The 14491-nt window shown below is 41.3% G+C and overlaps 1 protein-coding gene across 12 annotated transcripts in view; it reads right to left on the reverse strand.

Moving 5' to 3' along the window:
- Positions 1 to 14491, reverse strand: part of LOC110469914 (6-phosphofructo-2-kinase/fructose-2,6-bisphosphatase 4) — a 51343-nt gene that overhangs the window by 6815 nt on the left and 30037 nt on the right. For 4 of the 12 annotated variants that reach the window (XM_085590680.1, XM_085590682.1, XM_021529132.3 and 1 more), the window contains exons 5-13: positions 13771 to 13845; positions 12863 to 12919; positions 12403 to 12524; positions 10552 to 10759; positions 9877 to 10023; positions 9172 to 9276; positions 7500 to 7629; positions 7080 to 7142; positions 3938 to 4002 (exon numbers count right to left, since the gene is read on the reverse strand). In XM_085590680.1, the coding sequence (XP_085446806.1) occupies positions 3938 to 4002; positions 7080 to 7142; positions 7500 to 7629; positions 9172 to 9276; positions 9877 to 10023; positions 10552 to 10759; positions 12403 to 12524; positions 12863 to 12919; positions 13771 to 13845 (972 nt within the window). Of the gene's footprint in view, positions 1 to 530; positions 797 to 3421; positions 3500 to 3937; positions 4003 to 7079; positions 7143 to 7499; positions 7630 to 9171; positions 9277 to 9876; positions 10024 to 10551; positions 10760 to 12402; positions 12525 to 12862; positions 12920 to 13770; positions 13846 to 14491 lie in introns of those variants that run through there. The other 8 variants (XM_085590675.1, XM_085590672.1, XM_085590676.1 and 5 more) reach the window with 4 other exon arrangements.

A 14491-nucleotide genomic window follows, 5' to 3' on the forward strand; every position in this document is an offset into this window, starting at 1 on the left:
CAGCACCCACATCCACACAAAGCAGGAAAAGAGGGAATTTTAAATCCCTTCTCTAGGCAAACCCTAGAGCCTCATTAATGCAAAACAGCTGTTAAAGTTGTATATTAAGAACATTTATACACATTCCTGTTCTTTGAATAATTGTCCTGGAACTAAGTGAAAACTTGCTAACCTGCTCCAACAGCACATCCTTAATTAGCACATGTAGAGCACTAGTGCTGTGGATCAGTGGGATTAGGGATTTACAGTAATTATGGGTTGTTATTTTACACTACATGGCAGTCCAATCACTCCCAAGGGCCTTGAAACAGATAATACTGGTGCTCTGCTGGGCAAAACAAATTCTGACCTTCTTATCTCACACAGGATGTTGTGTTTCATGGCTTTCATAAATACACTGCAGCTAACACTAAATGATTGCTGGCTATTACAATAAAGCTTAATGCTGCAGGATATTTAAATTACAGCAATTTACAAAACCAGCATTCCACTGAGAGCCGATCAAGGTTTGATAACTCATCCACAATAAATTAGCCAGTGCAACAATTTTATTGTGATTTGATAATTTTTTTCAAGTCATGTGCTGTACAAACATTTGGTTTGAGTTATGAGTTTGGTTTGGGTGTGGCTATTTTTTTTTTATTTCAAAGCAATTGGAATGATTAGTTTTTGAATTTATTTTGAAGTAGCAGGACGAAACAGCACCCAAGTTCGAAAGTTGGTCAGGACACAGGATTCACTGATGAGCAGGGACTGTTACAAGAGCCTCCTCGGTAGGTCTGGAAATGTCTACATTCTGTATAATAATAAAAATACAGAGAATATTTATCATGCAGCAGGTAAGACCAACAAAAACCACCAATCAGGTCGCTTCACAAGTACACAGCTGGGTTGATTGAGAAGCAGAGATTGTTTCAGCCCCCCACACCCCAAGAATGCAGCAGACTGAGAGCTAGTCCCTGTCCCAGAATGAGACAGCAGAGAAATGTATTTACAGTAAACAAAAATAAAAGCTTTTGAAATTTTCACAGTCCTTTGAGGAGCAGTTAAATACAGCTCGATTGCTGACAGCACTACCCAAAGCTCGAGTCAGTCACGTTTAGGAGGAAGTCTTTTACAGGCCCAAGCAGAAAACCACCTTACCATGTGCTTCAGCACATACACATCTCACTGAGCAATGTTCACTGTTTCACTGAATATGCCATGTGCTTCTGTGCCAAGAGAAAGCTTTTAACATGTGCCTGCATTATAGGCAATGTAACACCTCTAACAAAATGAAATATATGTTCTCAGACACCTTAACCATTCAAGGCTGATCACACAAACTAGATCTCACCTCCTTTTGCAGAGGCTGCAGAAAAACGATGATATTCAGTGCAGCACTCAATTATTCAAAACTGAACGAAAACAAGACCCCAGTGCAGCCAAACAGGAATCATATCTGCTATGGCATCATCTCCTGCAAGTCCCAAAGCCTGTGCAATTGGTGTTCTCCCTCCTACCAAGAGAGCAGACCGTGATAAATGGCTCTGAAGTTCCTTACAAGATCCATTTTAGGCCAAATCATTGCCAATTCTTCAAACTTCACGCTGATGGGATTCATTAGTCCTGCTTGTTCTGCACTGTGGTAAGCCAGCTCACCTTGCACTAACATCTCCCTCCCCTTTGTTCCCTCAACAAAATAAAAAAGGAGATGTGGTATGACTAATCCCCTCTCTGTCATTCACTGACTAAGCCAGAGGTGCCCAGCACTTTCTGGGTTCCTTCTCTGGGCCAGAAAACAACAGGTAAAGCAACTCCCCTGAATTATTTTCTGTAAAAGACTATAGACTCCTTCATTAGAAAAGGTCAGAACTTCAGCCACTACAAGGCTGACAAAACACAAGGTTTCATTCTGCTCCAGGCAAATCACCATGGTACTTTGAGGTTCACACATACCACAAACAAACACCCCAAAGCTTTGCCTGCATTTATGCCATGTGAAAATAGACATTTTCAGCTGAGCCAAAAGGAGGGCACTGTTCTGGAGCACAGACTACAAGTGACTGGTGGGTCACAGAACAGCACACTGGGCAATTCTCAGTCCAATAGCTTCATTGTTTAACAATGCTGTTGTGTGACACTGTATTTAATTAAATGCTTTCACTTCAATAGACTACTTGAAAACTTAATTTTACAGAAGTAATTAACATTTTCATAGGTGATTTAAATGAAAGCTTTTGAAATGTTCACAGACCTCTGAGCAGCAATTAAATGCAGACAGGACCAGCTTAGGTCCTTAATTCAGACCCACTACCTGAACAGTGTAACATCATCCATAATCCACCAGCCTGGGTTTCCTTTGGAGCAAAGGGAGAAGAGGATTTGAGGGGTTTTTAGGAAAATGCTAATATTCCTTTTTTTCTTCTTATAAAATTCATGCACTCAGTTTATTTGTGTTCCAATCAGTCTTTGTGTCTTTGAGCCCACTGCAATGGAAGGGTCTTCCTGATCCTCCATGTGCACCCGAATAGAGCCACCCCACAGCAGAGCCAGCATGGCCACATCACTTGCCAGACGTGGAAAGTCACTTGGTGATTCAGGCAGAGCTTTTCTCCTTGAAACAAACCCCTTCAGTTAGAGGACTGGCATCTTCAGCAACATTTTAGCAAGCTGTAAATTCAGCACCAATATTTTGATCTGCCGAGCTAAAGATGTTCATCTACCTTATTTAACACAGCCTACTACTCTAAGATACCCTCATGGATTTTTCAATATGCTTCTCCAGCTTTATGGACTGTGAAAACACAGACTTGATTTCCTAAACATGATAAATCAAACTAAGATACAAAACAGCAAAGCAGAATGACAAAGCAGGAAAAGGAGGAGAAAAGAGATAATGCAGTGCAGTTGTTGAAGAGATAATGTCCAAAAGTCAGTATTTTCAGAACTTGGAATACCCAGGTCAATGAAACAAAGCTTCTTTGCAGAAGAATTCAGCAAAGAATTCCAGCATGAATTCTGTACAAAAGTGAACCCTCGGTTACAAAAGGCACTTCATGTCCTGTGCCTTGTGGAACACACAGATAAAACCTCATTTCTCACTATATTCTTTTTCACTATGAACTGTTGCTCTGAAAACCACCAAACACAGTCCTTTTTTCTCATGTTATCAAACTGACTTCCAAGTCAACAGCAAGCACTGCTCCTAACCTCAGCAGGGAATCAGTGCCATGCCTGGTGGCACGAGCCTGAGGATCTGCAAGGGAACCAGAGAGCTTTAACCATGACACATTTCACACAACTTGGATGCTAAAGCAAAGGAAGAGCTTGGCACAAGCAGCAGAGTGAGCCTGAGCTCAGGTGGACACTGAGGAGCACAGAGAGCCTGACGCAGGCAGGGCACAGAGCTGCCATGGGCTGACATCTTCTCTGCACTTACATGTCACAAACACGCTCAATTTCCTTCCCCCGGGTGTCCTGCTGTTTCCCGAGATCTAGTCTTCCTCTCCAGCTTTGGCTTAAAACACAGGTGACATCATCAATTCCTCTTTTTCATACAGCAATGACAGCAGGGATGAAAAAGCTGATTGATTTCTCTCCCCAGAATAGGTGTGGCATTCATAACACAACTGTGGGCTACACCTACTTCTGCTGAGGGACAAAGCCTGGCAGAACTTTATACAGTTTTTAGCCTGACACCACATCTTCAAATTCTCATTTCTCAAAGATAAACCATTCCACTAGAACTCACATATAAGATAAATTCAGACAATGAGAGATTTGCTCCCCCCTCACAGTAAACCAGTAGCAAAGTATGTAAAATATATGTAAAATGTAATAAAATAGGTAAAATAAAATACACTCAGCTGAGCTATCGATTCTAGCCACAAGGACAATGGAAATCAGCTCAGAATGTACATTACATCAAGTTCTCCAATTTGAGAAATAGTCTTACCTCAGGTTTATCTCTGTGTGTGTTTACAGCTTCAACATTCAGAAATATAGATTCTACTTTACATCCTGTTGATAGAAAACACATTTTTAGACACATCTGCTTTGAAAGTGAATTTATAATAAAGATACAATCTAATTTTGAGATGGTGAAGGTTAATCACTTTCCCCTTCTGATTTATACCAGCATTTCCTGAATTCTGAGGAGCTAAAGCTACGGAAATTAATTTGTTCCCCCTGGATAAATCTTATTGTCAATCTGATAATCAATCTCCTCAGCCTAGCTTTATCATTATTTTCTTGGAAAAAAAAATGTATGTTTTTTTTTAAACATACATGAACATTCAATCAGAATGTTTGTATTTGTAACTTTCTGTGTTTTAAACATCCAGGACTTTTGTACTACAGTAAAATTCTAAGAAGATACATGCTGCTCTCATTCCTTAAACATAAAAACAACTACAAGGTACAGTGTGTTGTCAGCAACCTCCATCCCTCTATATGTGCAAAATGGTTTTAACCCCAAGCTAACAGAACTTCAAAGCTGACTCCTGAAAAGGAACTTCTGCTTTACATTCAGAAATTCAAAACGCCAGTAAGGCAAGAAAAATTAAAGCAGTGAGAAGAAACAACTAGGTAGTATAAATAATAAGGTAGTATAAACTGATCTACTTAAGAGAATTATATAATTACTCCATCCACCATGGCCACAGCACTTCAAACAATCTCTGATTGTCAAATCCTGGCTTATCTCGGACAAATGTGACTTTTATAAGCTACCACTACTCTACAGAACATCATTAATTGTCACTTCCTCTGACACACCAGAGTCTATCCTCTATCACAAGCAGCTTTCCAGATTTTTATCCTCATTTATTCCCTAAAGTTGCACCACACTCCATCAAGTTGCTACATGACAGAAAAAAGGGGATTTCCTTAGAAAGCCACAGCACTTTAAAAAAATAATAAGAAATTAGTAAGGCCAGTATTTGCCTTCCCTTTGGGAAGCCTGTCCTTTTAAAGCCCATTTGTCAGGAAAACTGTGAGCAAACACTGCGGGAAGGCCAGAACTCAGAAACAGTGAACCATAAAACAGATTTTAAGGAGGAAAAGCACATCATCTCCCACTGGAGCAGGATCTTTACTCATCCTTCTGTCCACAGATCCACTGTGACCCCGGAGACCAAGCCAAGACAAGCTCTGAGCCCTGCTGCTGGCCATTCCCCAGGACTGTTACACAGCAGACACTTCAGAGCCCTCTCAGTCCTTGTCACAAGTGGAGTTTAAGATCCAAAGAGAGCATCGTGTGGAAAGCTTTAAAAACAAAACAAAAGGACATGCCTTGCTCCACAGCAATTACCACCTGCATACTCCCAGCTCAGTTTTAATTACTGATGAGCAAGTTCGTACCTACAGCAAGCTGCACTTTCTCTTTCCATAGACCACCACTGCCCTGGACTACTGGGTAAAGGTCTCACCCACCCTGATCCAGCTGTCAGGCTGTAACAGATGTTCCTCCACTGCAGATCAGACTCTTACAGTGGCAATGATGCTCCCCTCCAACACCAGGAAGGTCAAAGCCCCAGGAGAGGCATTTCCCCAGAACAGGCTTAGCTGGGAGGTATCCAACACACCAGCTCTGATGCTGCATCCTGCCTGGAGCCAAGTGACACATCAGTGCCATCGATCAGCACTGCATCAATCATTTACACAGCCCTCGTGTTTCCAGATGGCTGAATTCCACAGAACAGGTTGCCTGAAATGTGCTTGTCAGACATACATAGCAAACACCTTAAAAAAGGACAATGGCATTTCTTTCCCTCTAGTCAGAAGGGCAAGGACAGCATTTTGTACCACTTTGTTTCCTTCCTGCGTGAGCAAACACTGCAAACATCCACACCCTCTTAAAATTTATGAACAGTCACCCAACTTCCCACCCCCCCACAAAGAAGAATGAAAAAGCAACAACAAAACAAAAATCACCAGAGATTTTTTTCACCCAAAAATCCAAAGAGTACCCCAAAACAAAGCCTTGCTGTGGAAAACAGGCATAGACTAGCAGGTCAGAAGAATCTAGTTTTAAAAAGCCCAAGTTTTAACTGCAGTGAATCTATTTTCAAAACCCCAGCTTGTCATGCAAGGCTGGGAGCACCAGATGTCACCACAGCACAGGCTTTCCTTCCTGCAAGAGGAAACTCAACCAAATTACAAAAATCTCACACAGATTTCCCAGTGCAGCAGCTACTTTGTTTCACAATATTCTTTGTTTCAACTTCATTTGGAACTTAACAAAAAACAAAGGACAGACCTGGACCGCTATTTTTCAGAGCTGATAAGACAAAGACAGCTTCCAATTAATGACTGAGCCAACATTTTTGGGCAATACATTTTTCCTAATAAGCCATGCAGATAATTTTCTGCCTGAGATGATCTTCTGAAGAGGGCTATCAGCAGATACGACCCAGCCATAACTGAACAAAAATGAAGGCACACACTAAGCTAAGGTGGGAACACACACAAAACTCCTTCAGCAATCAGCCTAAAGCCCAAGCAGGGCACCCTCAGCCCACACTGCCCACAGAGCCCAGGGAAAGCACCTGAGCCAAGCACCAGAACAGCTGCTGACAAACAAATGCCAGCACCAACAAACAAGGTGAGTTCCTGGCCTACTCTCATAGTCCATGGAAAAAAAAGTTCAGGAAAAGAGAACAAATTTATTTAAGGCTACGGGAACACATTTGGCAAGATGATAAACCTACACAAATGCAAATTTGTCTTCTGAAAAGCAATGCCTTCCAATACATCAAAAAAACCTCAGATCTTGCTGTAGCAGACGTGTAAATGCATGGGTTTGCCAGAAGAATTAGTGAAACAGAGTATGAACTGAGCACAAAAATGTCCCCTGCAGCAGTTACAGCCACTGGTGGTTTCAGGCCTTCAGCACACATGTGTTTCCTGGCACAAGGCAAAGCCAGGGTAATCCAGAGGATTCAATTATTCCAGCAAAGCTCTGCAGGCATACATGAAATGTCAAACCTGACTACTTTAAAGCAACATAAAGAGTGTTTTAAACACTCCACCACCTTTCCTGATGACAGAGACAGTATAGCCAAAATTGTATAATAAATATACAGAATTGCACCTACCATAAGCCACGGGGGTTAGCTTTAAGACGGTATGCAGTGGGCACTTCAGGTAGGGCAGTTGTTCTGAAAAATCAAACCACAAATTACACATGAAATACAGGTTACAACTGACTTTTCTGCTATGTTTCAGGTCAACTATTTGAATGACTTTTTACCTAACAGGATATCTCTTTTCCTAGCATGCAACAGAGATGCTAATCAGAGGTAAAAACAACTATCACAGTATTTCAGGTGAGGAGCAGCTCAGTAACATCAACTACCGAGTTTCATGTGGGGGTCAAATGCAAAAAAAATACACTTGGGTACTTGCCTAGCAAAACCAGACTCTGATGATACAGCAAATTGTTAGAATTTACTGTTTGAAACCTTAAGCAGTAAACTTTCAAAAAAACAGACTGTAACATATCATGGAAGACTTACCTGCGGGCTTGTCAAGGAAATATGCGAGCAAACAGCGCATGACAGCTTGGTGACAAATGACAAGCACATTTTCCTGCCTTTCGAGTTCCATAATTACTGGCTCCAGCCTTTGAACAAGATCTTCATAGGACTGGGTGGGGAGGAGAAGCACATTAAAAAGGGAAAACTCTTTGAACAAGTATATGTATACAGAGGGGATCTTACTTTCATATTAGTCATCGTCTAAATATTATTTATGCACAGACAAATACTGCAGTAATAATTGTCATTCAACTAAGAACACAGTTCAGACCTAAGCACATACATAACACATTTTATTATACACATAACAAAACAAATCTCCCTCATGGAAAAGCTTTATTAAATTAGCCACTTTGATCAAGAATTTCCACAAAATCCCTAGGATTTAATTCACATCTGCAAATAGGAGTCTTGCACGTTATTTTCCATAGCTCATCTTCGAAAGCATCTCTTCTCCAAACCCAAATCTAGGAAGCTCAGCCAACAATCAGCATGCAAGGAGTTCACAAAGCCTGACTTGTTCAGGCTGCCCTTTCAAAACAAGCTATGGGCATGTTGGACTGGCCTGGTGACAGCAGCCACCATCCCACCAAGAGCCAGCAGAAGGACTTGCTGGTGACCTGTCCTGCCTCATTGTGCACAGGGAATTGCTGCTGCAGGGGAGCAGCAGGACTCCTGCATGGGCACAACTGAGCTCAATTTCACATGCATGGTAAAGACTCTGCTTCCAAAATGTGCCAGGTACTTCCAAACTGTGTCATGTACCACACGTGGAGAGCTCAGCACACTGCCCAGCAGGGCAGGGACCAAGCACAGCAGAAAACCTTCACCTTGGTCCCCAAGAAGGACCAAGTGGCACTGCTGACTGAGCCCTGGACAACAGAATGCCCCCAGTCCCCCAAGAGCTGTGCACCCCTGACACTATTACCAGACACAAAACTGTCTTGGATAAATGAGACCAACTCATCCCCACAAGGCACTGAGGGAGTTTGACATGCCAGTCACCATCCCCAGGACTGCACTGGTTCGAAAAACAAACACTCCTTGTTCAAATGCATGAGGAGAACTTGCAGCTTAATGACTGCCTCATTAGCAGGACCCGGGTCACACTGCCAGGGACATTGCTCTTGTCACAGTGTTTGCTCTTGAGGAAGAAGGCAGAGCTCTGCTCCCTCACAGCTCAAGCACGAGTTGCTGGGCCAACCCCTCTTCCCAGACCCTCAGCAATGGCCCTGTGACCATCTGGCCAGCACTGCACTGCACTAGGGCTGCTTTAGAAAAAACATCAGCAAATTTTCCCAGAGAAAAGGAGTTTAATAACATGGCTGGAGATTTCCCCAGCATCACAGTCAGAGCTGCCTGCAAAACAGCCACCACCAAGAGCAGGGATGAATATAAACAGGCATCTTAGCAGCATGTTTGCATATGCAACAGCTGAAGCCCTGCAATAATTCCTCCTGCTTTATCACTGCAGGACCAGTACAGATAAGTGGTCTGGGCTCAATCTTTGCAAGATCCTATGTGCTTTTCCACAGAGAAAGGAACAACCTTTTCATTAATTTAAAAATTTATTTTTCCTTCCTAAAGCCAGCATGGATGTATGCAAGAAGACAAGGAAGCACTTCAACTTGAGAGATTAAAAATAGCATACCTCTCCTTTAGGGTATCTGTATCTGTATTTGTCTTGGTCTCTCAGTGCAAATTCAAGAGGATAATTTTCCTGTATTTCTTCGTATGTCATTTCTTCACACACTCCCTGTCGGTAATGAAAACAATTAAAAAACATGTATTCCCAGTAATGCAAAAAGCAGATATCACTCTTAAACAAAACCATATACAACTAACCTTTAACAGTTTTATTTTGCTACTCTGACATTTAAAATTGTCACACATGATAAACAGGGCACTCAGCTTGTCTCAGAGGTGGTTAGTAGGAATCATTACCTCCCTGTACAGGTGAAGTTACATCTATGGACAAAGCAAGGCCATGTCTTATCTATTGCACCTCTTATTATATCTTACAGCTGCAGCTGGGAATTGCCAGCTAGCAAAACTCCCCCACCACACACTTCTTTCCAAGCCAAACTAACCAAAGCTTCATAACATCACTGCTTCTACAGAGGAATGTTTTACTGGGAATGTCAAGAAAAGAACAAATTAACAATGGAAAAATTCAATTAAATGTTTATTTAGCCTTGTTTAATGTTTGTTAAGTAACGACAATTATTTCCAGCCTCTAGAAGCAGCTTCAATGACTTTCTACCCCATAAAAGACATATTATTAAAAAACTAAGTCCTCTCTTTCACCCCTAACAATCAAAGCAACTTATTAGGCATTTAAAAGAGAAGAACTTACTGCATCAATCTCATTCAAAACCTTCCACTGTTCATAAGGCACTCCCAAGGCTTCAGCAGTCTGAATTGTCCTTTTCATCTGGCTGGTCCAAACTTTCAGATCTTTGATATTTTGCTCATTAATAAACTGTGCCAAGCTTTTGGCAAACTGGAAGAAAAACCAAGCGACACTGGGTGAAGGCTCAGAGCCAACACATGGCTTTCACTTTAGAATACACGGGTACCAGCCTCTGTAAGCTCACTGTAGCTTTTCCAAAAGACTGTCAAAGTTTTTGCTAAGAAATACAACCTACTCCATTAGCCAAGAGGGACAGGAGAAAGAAGTACAAGAAAAATATTTGTATTTTCAGCATTTCCTAGCTTTCCTTTCAGCTTTAAATTGTGTACACTTTCCCAATTACCCAACAAGTCAGGATTCCACAAAAATATAGTTAAAAAATAAAGCACTCTTGCCAACTGATTTGTGGTGTGGGCTAAAAAGGAATTTCAGCCAACAGAAAGGCAAACAGATGTAAGAGTACAAACCACAACGTGCAAAGTGCCCGTCCTGTTTCCACTACCCGAACACACAACTAAAGAAGTCCTTTAAACTCATTAAGAGGGAAAGGCTGCAGAGGAGGAAAGCTGCAAGTGCCCAGCACAAAGAGCAGAGTTCCACCTGGCTGGAGGTACGTACTTCCTTCCCCCTGACAGACAGCCCGGGATCGCCTCCTATCCTCCCCTTCAGGTTGAGCTCGCTCTCTCCGTGGCGGCAGAGGTAGATGGACCGAGGAGTCACATGGATATTCATGAGGTAGTAGACAATCCGGCTCTGGATGTGATCCATCACTCTGTTCACCAGGTAACTCCTTCCGACATCCATGATTTTAATGTAAGAAAGATCCCTTTCATGAGCAAGTTAAAAAAAAAAAAGTAAGGTTCCACATTGTTGCTATTAGTACATACCACAATCTTTCCACCCTCTCTGTCCACCCTCTGTCCTTATAAAACAAAGGGGCAACAAGCCAAAGAAATTTAAACATCCTCAATTAGCCACAGAATATGCATTAGTCCTAAGAAATAACACAGTGCTCCAAAGGTACAGGATGAACTCTATTCCTTTCACGTGGAGCTGCTCACATCACTTTCCTTTCTGCCTCCTTTACTTGCACTTCATCCAAATCTACATCCTACTCTTGGAAAAATACAGCCCATACACTGAAAGGGAGATTCAGTGGAGTCACTTAAGTTACCATAGCTGAATAAGATACACAGCTATTTTACAATACCATTTGGTTTTTTTTTTCCCAGGTTACAAACACTTTCCATCACCAAGTGTTTGTCTGATTGCACCCAGGGGCCAAAAGGAATGGTCACTAATTACCCATCTCATTTAATCCCTCCAGAAAAAGTAGGGCACCAGAAGAGCCTAGGAGCAGTCTGAAGCAAGACATTTTCTCAACTGCACTGTGAGCAACCCTTTGTTAACTGTACTGTAATCTACCCCACCACTACCTTCTCTCAGCATCAGACAGCTTACAATTTCAATTTTCACTGCTTATCCTTTACCATCTGAGCTATAAATCTAGATCAGCTTCTCATTCACACAAGGAAAGATGTAAGATGAAAATAACCACTATTGGTTTCCAGCTATGTGTTTGAGACACCACACTACAATAAAACAAGAAAACTGATAATAAAACCAAACAGAGGTAGTGAGAAACAGGCATCAGCACCCTCATTCCTGCCCGTGTTCCTTGGAGTTAATGATTACTATTCCAGCCAGGCAGAGCCATTAGGTCCATCATGGGAATTACATGCATGAACTGAGCCGATTGAACCGGCTTCACACTGTTCACGCTCAATTACATTAAAATGCAGCTCAGCCTTCTCTGCAGCTCTGGCCTGGAACAAACCAGGAGCACCTGGTAAGGCTGCAACTCCAAACCCTACTCTGAAATCCTGGGCTGTAGCACACATGATTCATCCCTACCTTATTCTCAAGAGTTCAAAGTTAATAAAAACCAGAAGAATGTTTTGGGGTGAGGATAAATAATGTAGCCAAGACAGTTTCTCAGAGGCCTGCATCTGCAGGATAATTTTGCAAGCACAAAGGAATTTATTCAGAAGTCACATTTTTAAAACTGATGTGCTCATAATTAACCTTAACTACGCCAAACAATTAAGTTATGCTTACAAATCACTCATGTCTCCTCTATGTACCAAAAAAACAAGTACCACCCAACCACTGTAGAAAATCTGGAATAATTGCTAAATGCTGGTTCTATCCCAGAAGAATAAATACCATTCTCCAAGTGGGAAAATCAAGAAGAATATTGTCCCAGACTAGACTCACTAGCCAATTTTCCTCAAACAAGGAAGTGTCCATGCTACACCCCCAGAGTCACCTCTCTCTAATTTGCCAAAGGAGAGAGAGAGATCAAGCCACTAAAATAATGACTTTGAAGCCCTAATCCCCAATACAGGATGCCCCAATCCTTACAGAAATAAACACTGGCTGTAATAACAGTGTTGCTCCATCACTTACTTGTCCAGAGTTTCATCTAAGGTCTCATACGAGTTCTTGTAGCACTCTATTCTTTTCATGAAGTCTTCTGTTGCTTCATCATTACTACAATCAACATAGTCAGGACTACCCAGCTTCACTTGCTGTTTAAAATAAAACCAGGAGAACAGTATTTAAGTTTCCTTCCATTCTTCATGGATGTTTAAAGAAAGCGGGAATGGGAGAACACAACAAAAAATTTTGTCTGCAACTTCATTAAAATACATGGAAAGCTAAAAAAAAAAAACCTACTCCTCAGAAAATTAAACTTCTGTGCTAGTAACATTCACATGGATGGGGAAAAAAAAAGATTTTTTTTCTATTAATGAGATCTGAAGTGGGATTTTTGCTATTGGAAATTCTTATAATGTACTTCTAAAAATACTGAGCTGCTTTAAACCTCCCAATGTCAAGCTGTTAAAGCAAACTTTCCTTTACTCACCACAATATTTGCAGCAATGACCTCTGGATCCACACATACAGACTCCACAAAAAAAGTCTTCAGTCCAAATGGGAGGAAGAAGGAACAGAAGGGAGGAAGAAGGAAGATGCATGAAAACACCTCTGGATACTAACACACATGAGCAGCATGTCACCCACTTCCATGCCAAGGTCTTTTTCCCCTCCATTTAGTCAGAAAGCATCTCCAGACCCTCTCATGAGAAATTCCTGGCTCCCCATTCCATGACACATCATGCTCTGTGCTCTTTTCCCCAACAATGCTTGGAAGTGGAAAATTCTTGCCATAGAAAAACCTTAGGATGGAAGAGGAAGAAACAAATGCAGAGGATGCTGGTCCAGCCCCACAAACAGTAACTAACATTTAGGAAGTAACATTTTAGAAGCCTCCCAGCTAATGGAGTAACCTCACTTATAGAGAGGCTTGTGTTCTGCTGTGCCAAAGGCTTACAGAGATTAAGTTTAAAGGAAATGAAAGATGACTGGAGAACTGCTAAACGTAAAACCAGAAGGCAGAAAACCACTGAGCTTTTGGTTTGTACAGAACTAACACAGGACCCCCTTTGTGTTCCTGCAGCAACGACCTCAACTGCATGAAGAACAATACTTTAAATGCTCTTTCTGACACTGCATTCATGACCACAGGTCCAGGAAGACAAAATTGAAGCTGTAGCACAAAATAGCTTAGCTCCAAACAGTACAAACACTAAAGATGAGGAAAACAAGGACTGAATGACTTCCAATCACAAACAATGCTTAGGAACACAAAACATTATTGATTAAATATCCAAGAAGAATGTGGGTCGTGCTAGTGCACTTACAGATAAGGGTGAAACTACCACTGGCTTACCTGGCCATGCAATAGCTCAGAACTGCTTTGCTTTGACTCACCTTATATCCGTTTTCTTCACCAAATTTATAAATAGTTTCTCTACGTTCTCGAGTTGTGTTTGTAGCATCAAAGACCTAGGAACAATTAAAGGGAGAGAAAAAGGAATTAAGAAAGCAGCACAGCATTGGAAAGCACTGTGTTAGTTGTTAAAGTCCCTTGGTGTGAAGGAAAGCAGTGGAAACTCTTCCCCTTCCCTCTACCCTACTATTTGAACAAGAAAACAAAGACATTACTACTTTACACATATTATTCTCTAAATACAAAATTTAGTAATATTTTGAAAGCAATTCTAGCAGAACTATGGATTTGGAAAAGGAAATCAGAATTTAAGCCTAGCACATAGTGCAGGAGAGACTCTTCCTCCTTGCCCATTATCAGTACAAAATAGTAACACACAAGTTTTAGTGAACTTAGCTACAAAAAAACAATGCTGCAGTTCAATGGGCTGTTCAAAATGCAAGTGTAAAATCTGCAAGACTTGTAAATCCTGTCCATTAATAACACCACCAATGCAGCCATTTTTGTAGGAACTCAGTTAACTCTGAACACAGTATTTTACTAAAGTATAAAGTTTGCCAAAGCATAACATTTACCTCATGTATCCACCAGAACTTATAGTTCATGGTTTTCCCTGATTAGTTAATAAAAACCCCAGAGTTGTGTTTTAAAAATTAGTCTCAACCTGCAATGTCAATAGTCGAGGAACTGATGTTTTGCATT

Source organism: Lonchura striata, chromosome 12 (genome assembly GCF_050655825.1).
Source record: "Lonchura striata isolate lonStrDom1 chromosome 12, ASM5065582v1, whole genome shotgun sequence".
Lineage (NCBI taxonomy): Eukaryota > Metazoa > Chordata > Aves > Passeriformes > Estrildidae > Lonchura > Lonchura striata.